Source organism: Mesoplodon bidens, assembly GCF_964165515.1.
Source record: "Mesoplodon bidens genome assembly, chromosome: 7".
Taxonomy (NCBI): domain Eukaryota; kingdom Metazoa; phylum Chordata; class Mammalia; order Artiodactyla; family Ziphiidae; genus Mesoplodon; species Mesoplodon bidens.
Genome location: NC_138164.1, coordinates 102,995,036 through 103,012,547, shown reverse-complemented (window position 1 = coordinate 103,012,547; position 17,512 = coordinate 102,995,036). Strand labels below are relative to the sequence as shown.

The window sequence follows — 17,512 nt, the reverse complement described above, 5'->3', positions numbered from 1 at the left end:
AATACACATACCAGCTATGGCAGGTTATTGTTTGCACACCCCAAAATATGTGCTCCTGTTCTTCTTACACACAATTATCTGGTTGGACTTCAATTCCCAAGCTCCTCTGCAATTAGCAGGGGCCTTATATTAAGTCCTCACCTATGAAATGTGAGCACAAGTGATGTTTGCAACTTCTGCCTTACTTGCTTAAAAGGTGTTTGCCCTGGACTTGTTCCTTCCCCTTTTCCTTTCTATAACTGGAAATGGCTACAATGGAGGCATCCTCAGAAACCATGGGTTTCAAATGGCATGGCTGCCCTGCTAACCTGAAATCCTATGAAATCCTAGAGCAGATCCTGCCTTCTGCATCCTGGACTCAGGTTAAGTTAGAGAGAAATAAAATTCTCTCTTGTATGAGCCATTGCACTGGAGGGGCAGTTGTGGTGGTGGATCTTTTTATAACAGCTGCTCAACCATCACCCTGAGATCAGTGGCACAAAAGCACCTAAAGTACAAAATCTCAGTATACCTCAACATCTTACTGACCAAGTAGGAAACATTAGTCTGGAGAGAGGGGAGTTTTGAGCATAGGGGGAAGTTCTTATCATTAATTAATAATTATAAAGTCAGATTTAACTAACATTGCTTGAATGGCACCCAAACCACTAAATTTGGAACCAGAAGTACTAGAGTCAAATCTTAGCTCCACCTACTGCTATCTATTATATATAAACATTGGAAATTTTACTTAAGTTCTCTGAGTCCCCGTTTCCTAGCATCCACCCTCATGAGTAAATGTCATAACACATCTACAGTACAATATAATAAATGATGTCTCAAATAATGACACCACAACATAAAGAAATGTTAAATTATGTTCTATTATACCAGAGAATCTGGGGAATATATCATATATTCTGTAGACATTTCTGTTAAAATATTAAGTTCTAACCCTTCAATCCTTGTGAACTGAATAGGAAAGAGGGCCTTGAGAAATCAGACATAAAAGCAAAGCAGCTAACAACACAGGCTCTAGGGTCAGATAAACTTCATTCAAGCTTCACCTCCACATTTACTAGCTTGGTGACCTTGGGCAAGTTACATAACCTAAATTTCAGTTTCCTCATGGAAAAGTGAGGATCAGGCTGGTACCTGCCTCACAAATATCTTGTAAGGACTGAATGAGATTGCTGTCTATCTCCAGTCCTCCTGTATATGAGAACGACTCCAGCTGCCATACCAAGAACATCTATTTGAATATATTTCCCACTTAAGACAATATTTGGGGGGCTGGACTTACTTAGAAGTTGGAATATTATCTCTGTATTTTAAAAAATATAAGAGAAATAATCTCTGCTATGGATTTAGAATTTAAATGAAATAGTGTTTCCCATTTAGTGTCATCTAATAGAAAATTAAATCTAGGAAGTGAGGTTACCCAAGTGTTACTACACTTGGAAACAACAGATGAAATTTTAAACTTGAAAATTACATGAGGGGGTCTTCTCAGGTTTTGTTGCCTAAACCCTTATGAAAATACCAATAAAAATGGAAGCAGACAGGCTTCCCTGGTGGCGCAGTGGTTGAGAGTCCGCCTGCCGATGCAGGGGACGCGGGTTCGTGCCCCGGTCCAGGAGGATCCCACGTGCCGCGGAGCGGCTGGGCCCGTGAGCCATGGCCTCTGAGCCTGCGCATCCGGAGCCTGTGCTCCGCAACGGGAGAGGCCACAACAGTGAGAGGCCCGCGTACCGCAAAAAAAAAAAAAAAAAAAAAAAAAAAAAAAAAGGAAGCAGAGATGTTAGCGATAATTTTGTCAATTAAAAAATATAAATTCTCTTCTGGTGTCCCCTCTCCTCTAAAGATAATAACTAAAGCTGGTTTTATTACTTGGCTGAGTTTAAGGACTTTCCAGTTAGGGAACTCGATGTCAGGTCCTTCAACAATTATTTTCTCTTAACTACTAAGAAATATGATAAGAAAAGTTCACAGTGTGAGACAAAACAATCACTTCTTTTCCTTATGAGTTTGTTTCTTTAGAAACATGATATCAAAACCAAATTCTTACTGGAAGAACAAAGGTCAAAACAGTCTCTACCTATGTCCAGACATGGCAACAAAAATTAGTAAGACTCAGACTTCCCTGGGGGCGCAGTGGTTAAGAATCCGCCTGCCAATGCAGGGAACACAGGTTCGAGCCCTGGTCCGGGAAGATCCCACATGCTGCGGAGCAACTATGCTCGTGTGCCACAACTACTGAGCCTGCACTCTAGAGCCCGCGAGCCACAATTACTGAGCCCTCGTGCCACAGCTACTGAAGCCCGCACACCTAGAGCCCATGCTCCTCAACAAGAGAAGCCACCTCAATGAAAAGCCCGTGCCCCACAACGAAGAGGAGCCCCCAATCACCGCAACTAGAGAAAGCCTCCGCATGCAGCAACGAAGACCCAGTGCAGCCAAAATTAAATAAATAAATTAATTTAAAAAAATTAGCAAGACTCCAAAGACTATTCATAGGCATAACCTTGCAAAGAAAAAAGGCAGGGCCATTCTTCCTGAAGACCTAACCTATTGTCTTCTACCTGTATATTCACTATCCTCTACCATGCCAATCCTTGAAGACAAGGCAAAAGATTGATGACACATATAAGACTTTATAAGTTAATCATGTGTTTAAATATCAGGTTTGGTGGCCTAGAGACTATCAAGAAAGACAATCAATTTTAGGTCTCATTAAATAGTTTACTTTAAGATACGTGACATATATTAATTAATTCATCCTCTCAACCTCCTATGAGGTAGCTTTTATCAACTCCATGTGTTGGGGAAATTTGATGAAGGAGAATAATAATACTATTTTCTATTTACAAAATACCTTTCTTATAAAGAGCTCCACATGTTTTATCTTCTCAGTCTTCTAACATCCCTGTGAAGTAGGTGGTAATATTACCTTTTCCTTTCTTATAGGTAAAATGCTAGGGCTCAAGAGGCTTAATGACTTACTCACATGGTAGCTTGTATTTTATCCACTAATTAGAACATACTGCTTGGGATTAACACTAGACCATGGACTCAAGTCTAAACTGCACATAATTCAAAGGTGTCAAGCTTCTAGTTTTCTCTACAGCCGTCTTTCAACACATCACATTCCAAAAAAGAGTGGGGTCATGCTTGCTGTTTAAGCTCATGTGCTCACTGTTTATAAAGCTTATTATCATTTCTCTAAATTGCACTATTTGAGTTTTGTCTAAATGCCTGAAAGCTAAATTATTTTTTGTTTACTCTCTGTGCACTAGCATTATAAATGATGTCATCAGGAATATACAAAACTGTTAGACAAAGCTGCAGGGCCAATAAAAGCAACTCACTTGGGCAAGAGTGTGCTTCTTCTTCTCCCCCCAGCCCCCGCCCTCCTCCTTTTTTGAAGTAGGCATCACACAAAAAGATGACTCATTAAGCCCAAAAGAGTTGACTATGCCATGTAAGGGCTTCTTATGCAGCCCTCCACAAAGAGACCTGAGTGGCAGCATAAGGCCTCCTCTTCTGTGCATTTTCCTCCAGGCAGAATGTGCATTTGTGTGGCTACATACACAATTATAATCTCCCCTGAAAAGCAATTCCTTCCATATGACAGGCTGAACAGTGGCCTGAGTGCTAGCCTCATGTTGCCTGTGCAGTTAACATGCTGAAATAGCAGACACATTTAATCTCTCCTTTCTGAAAAACTAAGATAGGACAGAAGAAGCAAAGCTGGAAAGAAATCCACACAGAGAGAAAGGAAGCCAGCCCAAGCGCCCAAACTCACTTTCTCATGGGCTGAGCTTCTTTGTGTGTTGTCTACTTACGTGTCAATTTGCAGGACTTTAGGGCATGAGAACCATGGAGCCGAGTGGTTCTGGCAGCCTCTCCATTTGACAAGCAAAGCCAGAGACATGCGGCCTTTTGGTACATTTCACATTCAAAAGTGTTATTGTCTCAAGCATGCTTATTTTAAAATATATAATTTTCCCATTTAGTGCACATGTTATATGTAAGTTGGCCACAGGAGGAGTTCTGCCACATGATCTTTAAAGAAAAAAAATGGCAATGGCTCTAACGCAGCCCCATCCCTGCCAGATACCTTTGTTTACTGTGGGGGGCAGTGGGCTATCCCAGGTGAGAGAAGTCTGAATTTAACAAACACCTGATACAAAGGCCAGTGCACAAACAGATTTCTGTCTTAGATTACAGAAACTGAAGCCTGTGTTTTACCACAACTACCTGTAATCTCAGGGCCAGATAATAGTATTAACAAGACCTTGAGCTACACAATAGGACAGCTGGAAAAAGGCTCTTACTCTCTCCAAAGAACGGTGCTTTTAAAAAGCTAATTCAATGAAGAAAAAGAAAGGGCTCTGAAAGTGCCTTCTCAAACAATATTTACTTTTACTGCGTTCCTGCTAATCAAACAAAACTTAGTCACAAGCTTTTATGAAAAATCCATTGGATGATTTCAGCAGTAATTACTTTGTTTAAAGAAAGGTGCTTAAGAGAAAACATAGCTAATGGGATCTGTAATTTGGTAAGTTCAGATGTGTTTGGGAAAATCCCTCCTCTCTTTGATAAATCATTAAAATTCTGCTCAGATAAATGTGTTTTGACTTGAAATTCCAATCATAGAATGAGCAATTTCCTAAGGCCCGTAGGGAAGTAGCGCAAGGGCATCCCAACACAGTGGACCCAGGGATTAGTTGACAAGGGTAATTCCAGTCTTAGAGCATATTACTCTGCCCAACTGAAGATGGAATCTCAAGGAGATGCCCCCAAATTGTATAAAATCTCCTTCCTTCATAAAATATCATTTTAAAAAATGAATTAAACCTTACTGTTGTGTAACCGAAACAAAGAAAATGTGTCAACCATGAAATTAAATTTACTCATTTAGCAAACATGGTATTTATGCAAATAATAGTGATCCCCAACTTTGGGACAGCATTCAGAGGAAAGATTTTAATCAGTCATCCTTTTTTTTTTTTTGTCAATGAAAGAAGGAGAAAAAAGCTGTGTCTCTCACACAGTAGGAATTCAATAACTATTTGTTGAACTGGAGTCCTTTCTCTCATTTGAAAAAAAAAATTATTTTGCTACTTAAAGCAGACTATTCATTTAACAATTGCGCACTTAACTTGGGCCAAGCACTGTGTTAGATTTTGGAGATACTGAGAGAATAAGCCTGCCCTTATGGCTTACATTCTAGTAAGAAACAGACAGTAACAAAATATACAAATAGATAAATAAGATAATTGTGATAAGTGCTAAGAAGGCTATAAACAGGATAATGAACTAGAGATAAGCTAATGGCTCATTTTGTCTCTTCTGATCTACTATTATTAGTTTTTAAAACTTTAATTACCTACTCAGCTTCCTAAATTTACTCATTTAGCAAATGTGGTATTTATAACAAATAAAAGATATCCCCAACTTTTGGACAGCATTTGGAGGAAAGATTTTAAGATTAATTGAATATATAAATGATAAGCAAAGTAAATAATTTACAGAACCCTAGAATTTAAACCCTAGAATAACACTGACATCACCTGCAATCAGTTACCTTGGAGAAATGGGGATGGGTAAGGGTCAACAAACAACATGCCTTAGAACTCACTTGCTCTTTTTTCTCCCCAGCAAAAACATTATTAGGGCTTCCCTGGTGGCACAGTGGTTAAGAATCCACCTGCCAGTGCAGGGGACATGGGTTCGAGCCCTGGTCCGGGAGGATCCCACATGCCGTGGAGAAACTAAGCCCATGCATTACAACTACTGAGCCTGCACTCTGGAGCTGTGAGCCACAACTACTGAGCCCACGTGCCACAGCTACTGAAGCCCGTGCACCTAGAGCCTGTGCTCCGCAACAAGAGAAGCCACTGCAATGAGAAGCCTGCGCACCGCAACAAAGGGTAGCTCCCGCTCACCACAACTAGAGAAAGCCCACGTGCAGCAATGAAGACCCAACAGAGCCAAAAATAAATAAATAAAAATTTAAGGAACACATTGATTACATTTACTAAGTAGTTTACAGAATTCTTAGAAAGGTGAAAGAAACAGAGTCTAGGCTGAATTTCCAGGAACAAATCCCAAAGTCACATCCCAGAACTGGGCCACCTAGGGAACTGCTGCCCCTGTCATGACAATTTGTTTTTTTGCTTTTGGATGAATCCTGATAAGCAAACTTATTTTTGTTTGAATATAATTAGTGAATCTTCCAAACCCAACCCTATGCTAGGAAACATTGCTATTTACAGTAAGTCAACAGAAATACTGTTAGGACTTTAGAATGCTTGGGTTGTTGCAGAAAGAAAAAGAAATATTACAGATGTTATGCTGACTTCCTAAATCTTTGGAAACTAGGTTTATAATATATAAAGCTGGTCACTTAAAAACAGTAATGAACATGTTCACAAAACCATCTCTTTCCTTTCTTCTTCCCCCCTTCCCCTTCCTTTCTTTTCTTCCTAATTGTTCCTTTCTTTCTTTCTTCCTGAATACCTTCTCTAGATAAAGCAAAGCATGAATATAAAGTGTTCCTCCCTACAGGAAACTTATGCCAGAGATGGGAAATAACTGTCGTTATAGAGCAAGTGAACTGTACGTATGCAGGTGTCTTGGCAATTTCCCAGTTTGGTTGGCACTTATTAACACTGTCACTTTGTGTTACAGTCATTTATGAATATGTCCCATCTCCCATCTTTGGCATAAGTTTCCTGTAGGGAGGAACACTTTATATTCATGCTTTGCTTTATCTAGAGAAGGTATTCAGGAAGAAAGAAAGAAAGGAACAATTAGGAAGAAAAGAAAGGAAGGGGAAGGGGGAAGAAGAAAGGAAAGAGATGGTTCTGTGAACATGTTCATTACTGTTTTTAAGTGACCAGCTTTATATATTATAAACCTAGTTTCCAAAGATTTAGGAAGTCAGCGTAACATCTGTAATATTTCTTTTTCTTTCTGCAACAACCCAAGCATTCTAAAGTCCTAACAGTATTTCTGTTGACTTACTGTAAATAGCAATGTTTCCTAGCATAGGGTTGGGTTTGGAAGATTCACTAATTATATTCAAACAAAAATAAGTTTGCTTATCAGGATTCATCCAAAAGCAAAAAAACAAATTGTGTCTGGCAGTAAAACAAGTAAATATCATGTGCTATGATATCAGCAAATGCAAAATAATAAGATTAGTTACACTTAATAATCTTCAACATAGAAAGAATCATATGTCAGAACCTTTGTCAAGGCTTGAAAAAACTGTATCATCCTCATGACTGGAAGGGACTATATCAGTTACTGTTGGATGTTGTCTTAGTCCAGGTACTCTGAGAAGCAGACAAGAAGACAGGATCAGACATGCAAGAGATATACTGAAAAGCCCATGAGGGAAAATGGGGAGGGAGCTGGAAGAAGCTGGGAGAGCCGACAGACCACAATGCAGGGTTGACCCTTGTAAAGAAGAGCGAGGGAGTGAGAGTATTAGACTGCAGTGCAGTGGGAGTCCTCAAGCCAAAGTCACCATCAGAGGAGTCACACTTCTCATAAAAGTGGGTCTTCCCCACCCAGTCAGCCACTGGGAGCAGACTGTGGGAAGTGTGACCTCAACGTGAACAAGGTGTTGGATTGAGAGCTGGGCTTCAGAGTTAATTACCCTCCCCTCCACATAATAGGGGATATGAGAGGCACAATTTCATGGCTGCCACAGATGTATTACATTTTTGTTAAAATGTAGGAGTAATAATAGCAGCTAATATTTATTGAGCACCTACCCAGGTGCTCTAGAAGGAAAGGTATCTTACTCATCTTTGTGTATCCTCTTTTCACAATGTAGCAGCCAGGCATTGCTCTAAAAGCTTACATGTATGAGGTAAGTACATTTTGCGTATCAGGAAACTAAGGCACAGAGAGGTTGAGTAACTTCTTCAAGGTCACACAGCTACACAAAGTACATAGATTATTGTCATTAAAACTCTCCTAAATGGTTTATTTTTAGAAGTTATCTTCCTTATTGCCTGCCTTTGAGAGATGAGTCCAGTGGCAAGAGGGAACTGGAATTTTACTATTCCCTGATCCATCCTGGTTCCTAGGATGCCCCCTCCTGGCAGAAATGTTAAATTAAGCCCTTGGAGTCACCTGAACTTACTCCAGAATCCATGCAACCATTATAAGCAGGTCTATGCAATAGTTGGAGCCTCACTGTTGGAGTTGCTCAAGGTAGTCATAGCATGGAGTTTAACAATGTGGACTCTGGAGTCAGATTGCTAGATTAGAATTCTGCCTCTAGGACTCACTAACTAGTTATTTAATACCTCTGTGCTGTAGTTTCCTCATATGTGAAATGGAGATAAAAATTGAAACTATCTTCATGTGCATTACTGTTTATAAAGCACATAAAATGTTACCTGGAACAGAGTAAGTACTTAATAACTCTTAGTTATTGCTCACATATTGCTCACATTTGGGGGACCCTAAGGTCAGATTATTCATGTTCAATTTAACACATATGTACGTATAAAGTGTCTATATTGTGAAAGGTAGGTATACAATGATGAGAAAGATACAATTTCTGTCTTCAGGAAACTGATTTGCAACTAATGAACTGTTTAAGAACTCCATTCTTAAAAGGGAAGCAAGTGGGCTTCCCTGGTGGCGCAGTGGTTGAGAGCCTGCCTGCCGATTCAGGGGACACAGGTTTGTGCCCCGGTCCGGGAAGATCCCACATGCCGCCAAGTGGCTGGGCCCGTGAGCCATGGCCGCTGAGCCTGCGCGTCCGGAGCCTGTGCTCCGCAACGAGAGAGGCCACAGCAGTGAGAGGCCACCCCCACAAAAAAAAAGGGAAGCAAGGATCACTGCCCTTTACAGGCAATAGATACTTTGGTTTGTTTATTTTTATCTTATTGGTAGAGAGGAAAAAACAGGCATGGAATCCAGTAAACCTGGATTTGAATCCCTGCTTTTATGTATCATCACCTATGTGACTTTGTACAAATCAATTAGCCTTTCTAAGCCTCAGTTTCCTTATTTGTAAAATGAGGAGACGATACTAATAACTACTAAATAGGACTAATAATAATACCTACCTGTATGGTGGTTGTGAAGATTAAATGAGTTAAGGCACAGTGCTAAGCATAAATGAAGTGCTCAAAAACTATAGCTTAAAAATAACTATCCAGTTTATTGTGATTCCTCTAAAACTATAGCCTCCAAAGGACAAAGACCATCTCCGATTTCCTGGAGTTATCTATTATGCCAATCCACTACCAGTCTTAGTGAGAATAGGCAGTAGCCATAGAAACAGAAGAGGCAAATTGAAGCATAAGTGAAAGCAAGCACCTCACCAATTTAGGTGGGGTAAAATAATAAACCTCACACCCTCATGCTTACACTCAGGGCAGCACGTAGGTAGTGTGTTTTGCAAACTGGGACCAGAACAGGCTGCCCTTCAGCTCTAGAGAACTCTCCACACCCAACCAGATACACAGACACACCTCAGCCTCTGGCAGAAGCTTCCAATAAGTAGCTTTCATAAAGTGGAAACCTTTCAAAGGCTGTATATTTATTTCATCTCCTTACCAGACTCTCCTCTCTCTGTTCACACCTGGGCATTAACACAGTTCCTATCACTCCATTCTGATGACTGCAGGCATGAACATCATGGAGTCAATTCTGTAATGATGATCTTAAGATCCTAAGCCATTCCAGGCCATGATTACAGGTTCCTAATCCACAAAGTCAGCAGGGAATGGATCAGTTTACCCAACAAGATGAAAGACTGTTTTCTTCACTAGTAGTCAAAAAGGTAAATATAAGCCCTGGCTAGCAGGTAGAAAGGAAAATCTATGGATATTCACTGAATAGGTATCCCTGTCATTTATACCATAATACTAAAAAGAGGTCTCCAGACACACTTACCAAGGGATATTGAGCTTTCACTTTTCTGATGCACTGAATACCTAGAGCTTTCCTATCTATGCAATTTTCTTTTTTTCTATGTGTATTTTCTTCTCTAGGCCTACACATGTGACTTTATAATTTGTTTAAAAGAAAAAGAAGAAGAAGAAGGAGAAGGAGAAGGAGGGGGAGGAGGAAGAAGAAAAGCCAAGCGAAAAATAACCTCCGGGGCTTCCCTGGTGGCGCAGTGGTTGAGAGTCCGCCTGCCGATGCAGGGGACACGGGTTGGTGCCCCGGTCCGGGAGGATCCCACATGCCGTGGAGCGGCTAGGCCCGTGAGCCATGGCCGCTGAGCCTGCGCGTCTGGAGCCTGTGCTCCTCAACGGGAGTGGCCGCAATAGTGAGAGGCCCCCCGTACCGCAAATAATGATAATAATAATAATAAATAATAATAATAAATAACCTCTGTAGGTATTTAAATTTTCAAATCAGAAAATATTTTATTAGATTAATCTGTAAGGGGTGATTTTCAGTGGTCATTATATTGAGGGTGAATGCTTCAAAACAGCAACAGCATGCTCTAAAAGAGACCAAATTGTAATGGGCAGGGTTGTTCTCAACTAAAGACAAATGCATTTCAGCAGAGGTGTATGGTCTGAGGAACCATGAGGAAGCCAATGAGTAGTATGACCCTGCTTAGGGCAGTATGAACGTCCAGACGGTGAATGGGACAGGGAGTTAAGGCACTTAAATATGCAACAGAACCTGAAGGAGGTTCAATAATCCAGGGTTCAATAATTAGACAAGTGGTTGGACATTGAAGCTTTTACAACCAACCTGAAATTTTGATTCTGTTTATAGATTAATTACCAACATTGCCACTGAATTAGTGGCTGAAAAAAGTCACTTATGGAGGGACCACCAACTTCTACTCACCAAAGCACCAGTATATTAAATATGTCAAGACTTTGAGACATATAATTTAAATATGTTAAGACTTTGACGCAAACATCCAAGGAACTGAACAATAGACTAGGCTTTTCAAATATTTCACAGATTCATTAGTACTGAGTAAATAAGATAAAATACATAAAATCCTTAGCAAAAGTCTAGGCATCGTTAGACATTGATATTATTATTCATTGGATGCAAAATTATCTGCGATATAACAATGCTCTTTATATATATATATTATATATATATATATATATAATATATATATATACACACACACACACACCTTTCAAAAACCACACAACCCTTAAACCTGGTAAAAAGATGCTCAACTTCAGAAAAGAAATGTACATTAAATCTACCCTGGGACTACTTGTCACTTAACAGGTTGAAAAACTCTGACGGTTTGAGTTTGATATACTTTGTTGGAAAGACTATGGGGAAACAGGCATACTTTTACATTGCTAGTGCAGTGTAAAACGGTACAACCCCTGTGAAAGACGATTTGGCAATATCTGTCAATATTTAAAATGCATATGTCCCTGACCCACCAATTTCACTTTGTGGAATTTATCCTTGCAGATATACTAGCAATGGCACAAAATTACAGGCTATTCAGTGGGGTATTTTCAGTAATAGCAAAAGGCTAAAAACAACATGTGTACCAACAGAGAATTGGTCAAATAAATTATTTAAAATACTATGTAGCTAAACATTTTTTTAGAAGAATGAGAAAGCTCTCACTGACACAGAAATCACTCCGAGATATACTGAATGAAAAAAGTGTATTCTCCCTTATATACATAATAAACTAAACTCTGGAAGGATACACAGGAAACCAGAAATAGTGGTTACTAGTGGGGGGCTGAGGATGGATGGAAACTGGCAGATGGGGGAAAAGGGGTTGGAAGAGACTTTTCATTCTAAACTTCTTTATGTTTTTTAATCTAGTTTCCATACTACTAATTCAAAAATTTAAACTAGAATTGTTTTTCATAAAAAAATGTGTATAGTACATCCATATTGAATATTATTCAGTGATAAAAAGAAATGAACTATCAAGCCAGGAAAAGACATGGAGGGACCTTAAACGCATATTGCTCAGTGAAAAAAGCCAGTCTGAAAAGGTTACTTACTCTATGATTCCAACTACATGACATTCTGGAAATGTAAAACTTTAGAGACAGTAAAAAGATCAATGGTTGCCAGTGGTTGGGGGACAGAGGAAAGGATGAATAGACAGAGCACAGAGGATTTTCAGGGCAGTGACACTATTCTGCATAATACTATAATGGTTGGTACATGACATCATGCATTTGTCAAAACCCATAAAACTGTACAAAACAAAGAGTGAACCCTAATGTAAACTGTGGATTTTAGTTAATTATAATGTATCAATATTGGTTCATCAGTTGTAATGAATGTACTATATTAATGTCACATGTTAATAATGGGAAGCTCTGAGTGAGAGAGAGAGGGAGTATATGGGAACACTCTATAATATCTGCTCAATTTTCTGTAAACTTAAAATTGCTCTAAAAAATAAAGTATATTAATTTTTTTTTCTTTCTTTTTGCGGTACGCGGGCCTCTCACTGTTGTGGCCTCTCCCATTGCGGAGCACAGGCTCCGGACGCGCAGGCTTAGCGGCCATGGCTCACGGGCCCAGCCGCTCCGCGGCATGTGGGATCCTCCCGGACCGGGGCAAGAACACGTATCCCCTGCATCGGCAAGCGGACTCTCAACCACTGCGCCACCAGGGAAGCCCTAAAGTATATTAATTTTTTAAAACATGTGCATATGTGTATGTATATACATACATACACACAACATACATATATCCTTCTTTCATCCAGTAAATGCCTTACACACTGAAGGTGTTACAGTGTGTGTAAAGTATTACAGCCATAGCCTTAATGGTCAAGAGCTCAAGCTCAGGAGTGGGCAAATTAGGTTCTGATCCTAGCCCTACCATTTTATAGCTGTGTGGCCTTATTTGTGCAAGTCACCTCTTCAGCCTCAGTTTCTCCGTCTGCAAAATGGAAGAAAAACACAGCCTCCTCCTGGGGCTGTTATGAAGATTCAATAAAGAATGCACATAAAATGCTTAGCATAGTGCCTAATGTAAAAGAAATGCTCAAAAATGTTAGTTGCCGCTATAACGGTTAAATGATTGTTCACAGAATGACTGATTTGGCACTTCAAGGTTCCAAGTTTACTCCACTGGCAGCATATCAGTAATACCCCCAAAGGCTCCTCAATTCTCAACTCCAACCTAGCCCACTTAGGGCACAATCCACACTGTCTGAGCTCCAGCGGGTACACTTCAGCATTCTTTACTCCCAGATGCTGTTTTCCTCCTCGCTGGGCCTTACAAGTTCAGGCCCTGGCCCGCCCCCACCCCGCCCCTCCCTAGCCCACCCTACCCGTTCCCACTCAGACCTCGCCTCGGCCTCCTCCCCAAACCCTGGCCTAATTCGTCTGCACTTCTTTCCTTCCCCGAAGCTGAAGGAAGTGCCTACCCAGATACTCGTAGTCCGGTAGGGCTAGGCGTTCCGGACCCAGCATCCTTTGACCAGGGTAGCTTCAGAGATCCAGCTCTCCCGCTTCCGGAAGCCAGGTCAAGGGCTCTCTCTGTTGCCATGGCACCCACGCGGCGGGAGGAGAGGCTAGAGGCGGAGGGGGTGTCACGCAAACAGTCTCCGTATCGCAACGCCAAGTTGGCCACACTAGTTCCGGGAGCTGTCTCTTCGCGGCGGTCATAGTTTCTTTGGAGTCCCTTTCTTGAGGCGTTGGTTTTAGAGGAATTTGAGGTGGAGAGTTCCTTTGAAACCATCATATTTCCCGGTGTCGAAAAATTATTGCCAGCCCTCCATATACCCGCAATTTCTGAATTTCATAACTACTCCTGCTTTATACAACTGTTATCCTAAATCACAATAATAACTCCCACCCCTAAATTCCCATAAACATTTACTATCCCATTACCTATTTTTATCTTATTATCATCTTAAATTACTACAAAGTGCTTTCACATGCGTATATCTTGGCTGCTTTTTGAGGTCAGGGATGTGTCTTTTCTGCCTGTGACAAGGCTGGGCGTCCAGAAAGTGCTCATAAATTCTCTATGACTTCATTGACATTTCCTCTCAAATTCCCCTTTATCTTTATAGCCCCTCCTTCTACTTCTATCCTTTACTATTTGGTACCCTTCCCAAGTGTCTTCTCTTTTCCTTTTTTTTTTCTTACGAAGACACTTCACTTCTTGGGGGGATGGGATGCACAAACAAAGACACCTATTGGATTTTTTCCCTTATATCCCTAATTGCTCACTTTTCCTTTAAGAGGGGAGAGCGTTCATTGGTTTTCAAGTTCCCAGATATCTGGATATTTCTCTTTTTGCACCTCTCCACGCCCAACAACGGGTTAGTGGTGTGTACCACTTGTCACAGTTCAAACATAGTAGAAAAGGTCACTGGCCTCACTTTTTAAGTTAGCTCTCCCCCACATGAGGTGAGGTTTTGTGGAAAGAAAGAAAACAAAAATCATTCTATCAAAGGAATGATTGGGAAACCAGTGGACCACCTACACTGGGAGAAAAAGGAAAGAGGAGGTTCTTCTCTTTGTGTTCTGAGTGGTCTATTCTTAGCCTTCTCCAGCAGAAGCTTCAAACCTCCTAATTCTCCGTTTCCCTTAAAATTGTATATGTGTCTCATTTCTAGGCTCCGGTGAGTCACTCTGAGTTTGGATGTGGTAAGGATAAAGGGAGAGAGCCGAACTCAGAGCAGCATTTATTATCTTGAGGTAATAAGTTAACTAATTTGGTATTTGATGTGAAGTCCTGCACGTAATAAAAAAATATTTGCCTTCTACCTCCACCCTTGCCTCCCAACCCCTCCCCTACCCCATGCACCTTGAGAGTTATGCGAGTTTCATAACTTTCACAGCTGTGGCTTTTTACTATATTATTAATAAAGTAATAAGGGGCTTCCCTGGTGGCGCAGTGGTTGAGAGTCCGTTTGCTGATTCAGGGGACGCGGGTTCTTGCCCTGGTCCAGGAAGATCCCACATGCCGCGGAGCGGCTGGGCCCGTGAGCCATGGCCGCTGAGCCTGCGCGTCCGGAGCCTGTGCTCCGCAATGGGAGAGGCCACAACAGTGAGAGGCCCGCGTACCGCAAAAAAATAAAATAAAATAAATTAATAGTAATAGGATGGTAATAATGAAAGATTACAATTTCATTTTATTTCCAAGCAACCTGAAGCTATTCTCAGATCATTTCATTTGTCCTCATAAAACTTTCTAATGCACTTCTCCCTTTTCTAAGTAGGGAAACGGAGGAACATGTCGGGAAAATGACTTGTCTAGCATCATCCAGCCAGTCAGTGGGAGAGCTGGAACAGGATCTCAGCGATCTCAACCTCCAGGCTAGTGGTCTGACCGCTAAACCACACAGCCTCTTTTTTTAGGGTTTGTTGGCTTGGGTTTTATTTATTTATTTTTCTTTTTGCTCTGCCCTGCCAGCAACTGGAAGCTCCCAGACAAAAGAAGATAATTTTGAGTCCAGGCTGAACATTTGACATCCCCTTATTTGTGGAGCATTATCCTGGGACTCGGACGGTGCTGCTGTTGGGGTCTGTGTGGTGGAGCTGGGAACCAGCCCCAAGAATATAGCTTTGTTTGGGCATTAACCCATTTGTGGTTATAATAATGATAAGTTTCAGCACCAGTGGCGCCCGACTGTTAATGACTCAAAGGAAGCTAAATAAGAACAAGATGTCATCTCTGGAGCAATTTGTAGGTTTTTCCTACAGCTCCATCCCTTCCATAAAAATCCTAAGGGCCCTTATATTTAAAGTCAGTCTTCCACTCAATGTCCTAAACAGTCTATTGAGGAGGAAGACTTAGAAAAGGGCAGGTGGTCGCTAAGCTAAGGCTTCAAGAAAATTTGGGGTTGCACAGAAATAGCAGGTAGCCTTTTTAATGGTGGTGGAATTACTGCTTACATTTTTCTTCTTTATACTTTTCCATATTGTTAATTTTTTTTCTATAATAGGCATGCATTATAACCTGAAGACAAACAAACAATAAATGAGTGGCTTAAAAATCTTTAAAAAATTTTTTAGCAGAAATGATGACATTCCATATAGTGTTTGTTTTTCCCAAGAGGGAGCCATTACTTTTAGATTTCTCTTCTGCCATACATTACACAAATAGGTTTTGGCAACCTGTCAGTAGTGAAGGAAGTTTTTCAGTGAAACATACACAACATCAGGTCTTAAGAAAAGGGGAAATACACAAGAATTGTTAAAGTCAAGTGTATTTCTGTGACCCTGTTGAATGTAAGAAAAGAAAAACATGGCAGCCTTCAATTTCGATGTGCTTTTCAGCTTCTTAAATTATCATTACATATGTCTGAAATTTTTACCTAAACAAATAATCATCCAGATAGACCAGTAAATCAGAAATCAACTCCACAATCCTGAAAATAAGCAAGTGTTATGAAATTGGTCAAAACATAGAGAGTGCTTGAGATGCCACAGTACTACTGCATAAGGAATGGAAACATCAAACTCAAAACAATAGGAAAAATACTCACAAAAGAGGATATGCTGAGACACCAATTTATCAGATTGTAATTTCTAATTATAAAGAGAAAATTAATAGACATCTCTGGCTCTGCAGAGGACCTATGAAGAGATTGATAGGGAAGAACATCCTCCCTGGAATTGAAAACCACAGAAGAGCCAATATAAATGTACCAAAGAGTTTTAAACTTCAAGGAAACAATAGAAAGAAAAAATGCAGTCTGACTTATTCTTACAAAGCAGATTCAAGAAACTAGGACAAGCTTTTATCAACTCACCAAGCAGAAAGATGCTAAAGGCGAAGTAGCTACTAAGAAATGCAGGTCATGAAATTCATGCTGAGCTACTAGGCTCTTCTTCAAAGACTTATCTTCCATAAAAGCAAAGCAGAAACTACGTGTGATGCCACTGTATGAGATTTACATGTTTAGTTTAAAATGCTATTTACAGACAAATCATTTTGGACTGCCACAGTGGGTCAACAGACCAGAGCTTTGGGAGGATTTGCAAGGAAAAATAAATGTTCCCATTTCTTGGGCAGTTAAAGAAAACTAATGCATTTCGAGAAAGTGGTTAAGAGGACATGGCTTAAATTGAACTGGAGCTCAGAGACAATTACAGACTTGTACCTTCTTGTTATTTTATATTTTCAGTGCTGCAAAAAGAGTTGGGAATTACACTTTCATGTAGTGTAAAACAGAGGAGGATTTTCTGATCCTTCTTGGTAGCCCACAAAAATTAGCTGTGCCTTCCTCTGTCCTGGAGTATGCACAGCGATAACTATTTGTGTCATTTTCACTAAGGGAATAGTAGGACAACACTACTCATTTAACATATTAGGTAAAATGGAAAAATTCCTTGAAACCCAAACTAACAAGTTTCACTCAAGAATAAACAGATGGGCTTCCCTGGTGGCGCAGTGGTTAAGAATCTGGCTGCCAATGCAGGGGACACAGGTTCAAGCCCTGGCCCGGGAAGATGCCACTTGCCGCGGAGCAACTAAGCCCGTGCGCCACAACTACTGAGCCTCTGCTTTAGAGCTCTGCAACAAGAGAAGCCACCACGATGAGAAGCCCACGCAC

General features: G+C 40.6%; 1 protein-coding gene across 2 annotated transcripts in view; it reads right to left on the bottom strand.

The window, feature by feature from the left end:
* The window catches only part of CSTPP1 (centriolar satellite-associated tubulin polyglutamylase complex regulator 1), a 200,703-nt gene extending 187,198 nt beyond the window's left edge, over window positions 1-13,505 (bottom strand). The window contains exon 1 of one of the 2 annotated variants that reach the window (XM_081241018.1): window positions 13,367-13,505. In XM_081241018.1, coding sequence (XP_081097144.1) covers window positions 13,367-13,412 — 46 coding nt within the window. In that variant the 5' untranslated portion in view covers window positions 13,413-13,505. The remainder of the gene's footprint in view (window positions 1-13,366) is intronic. The other variant, XM_081241019.1, reaches the window with a different exon arrangement.
* Between the last annotated feature and the right edge of the window lie 4,007 nt (window positions 13,506-17,512).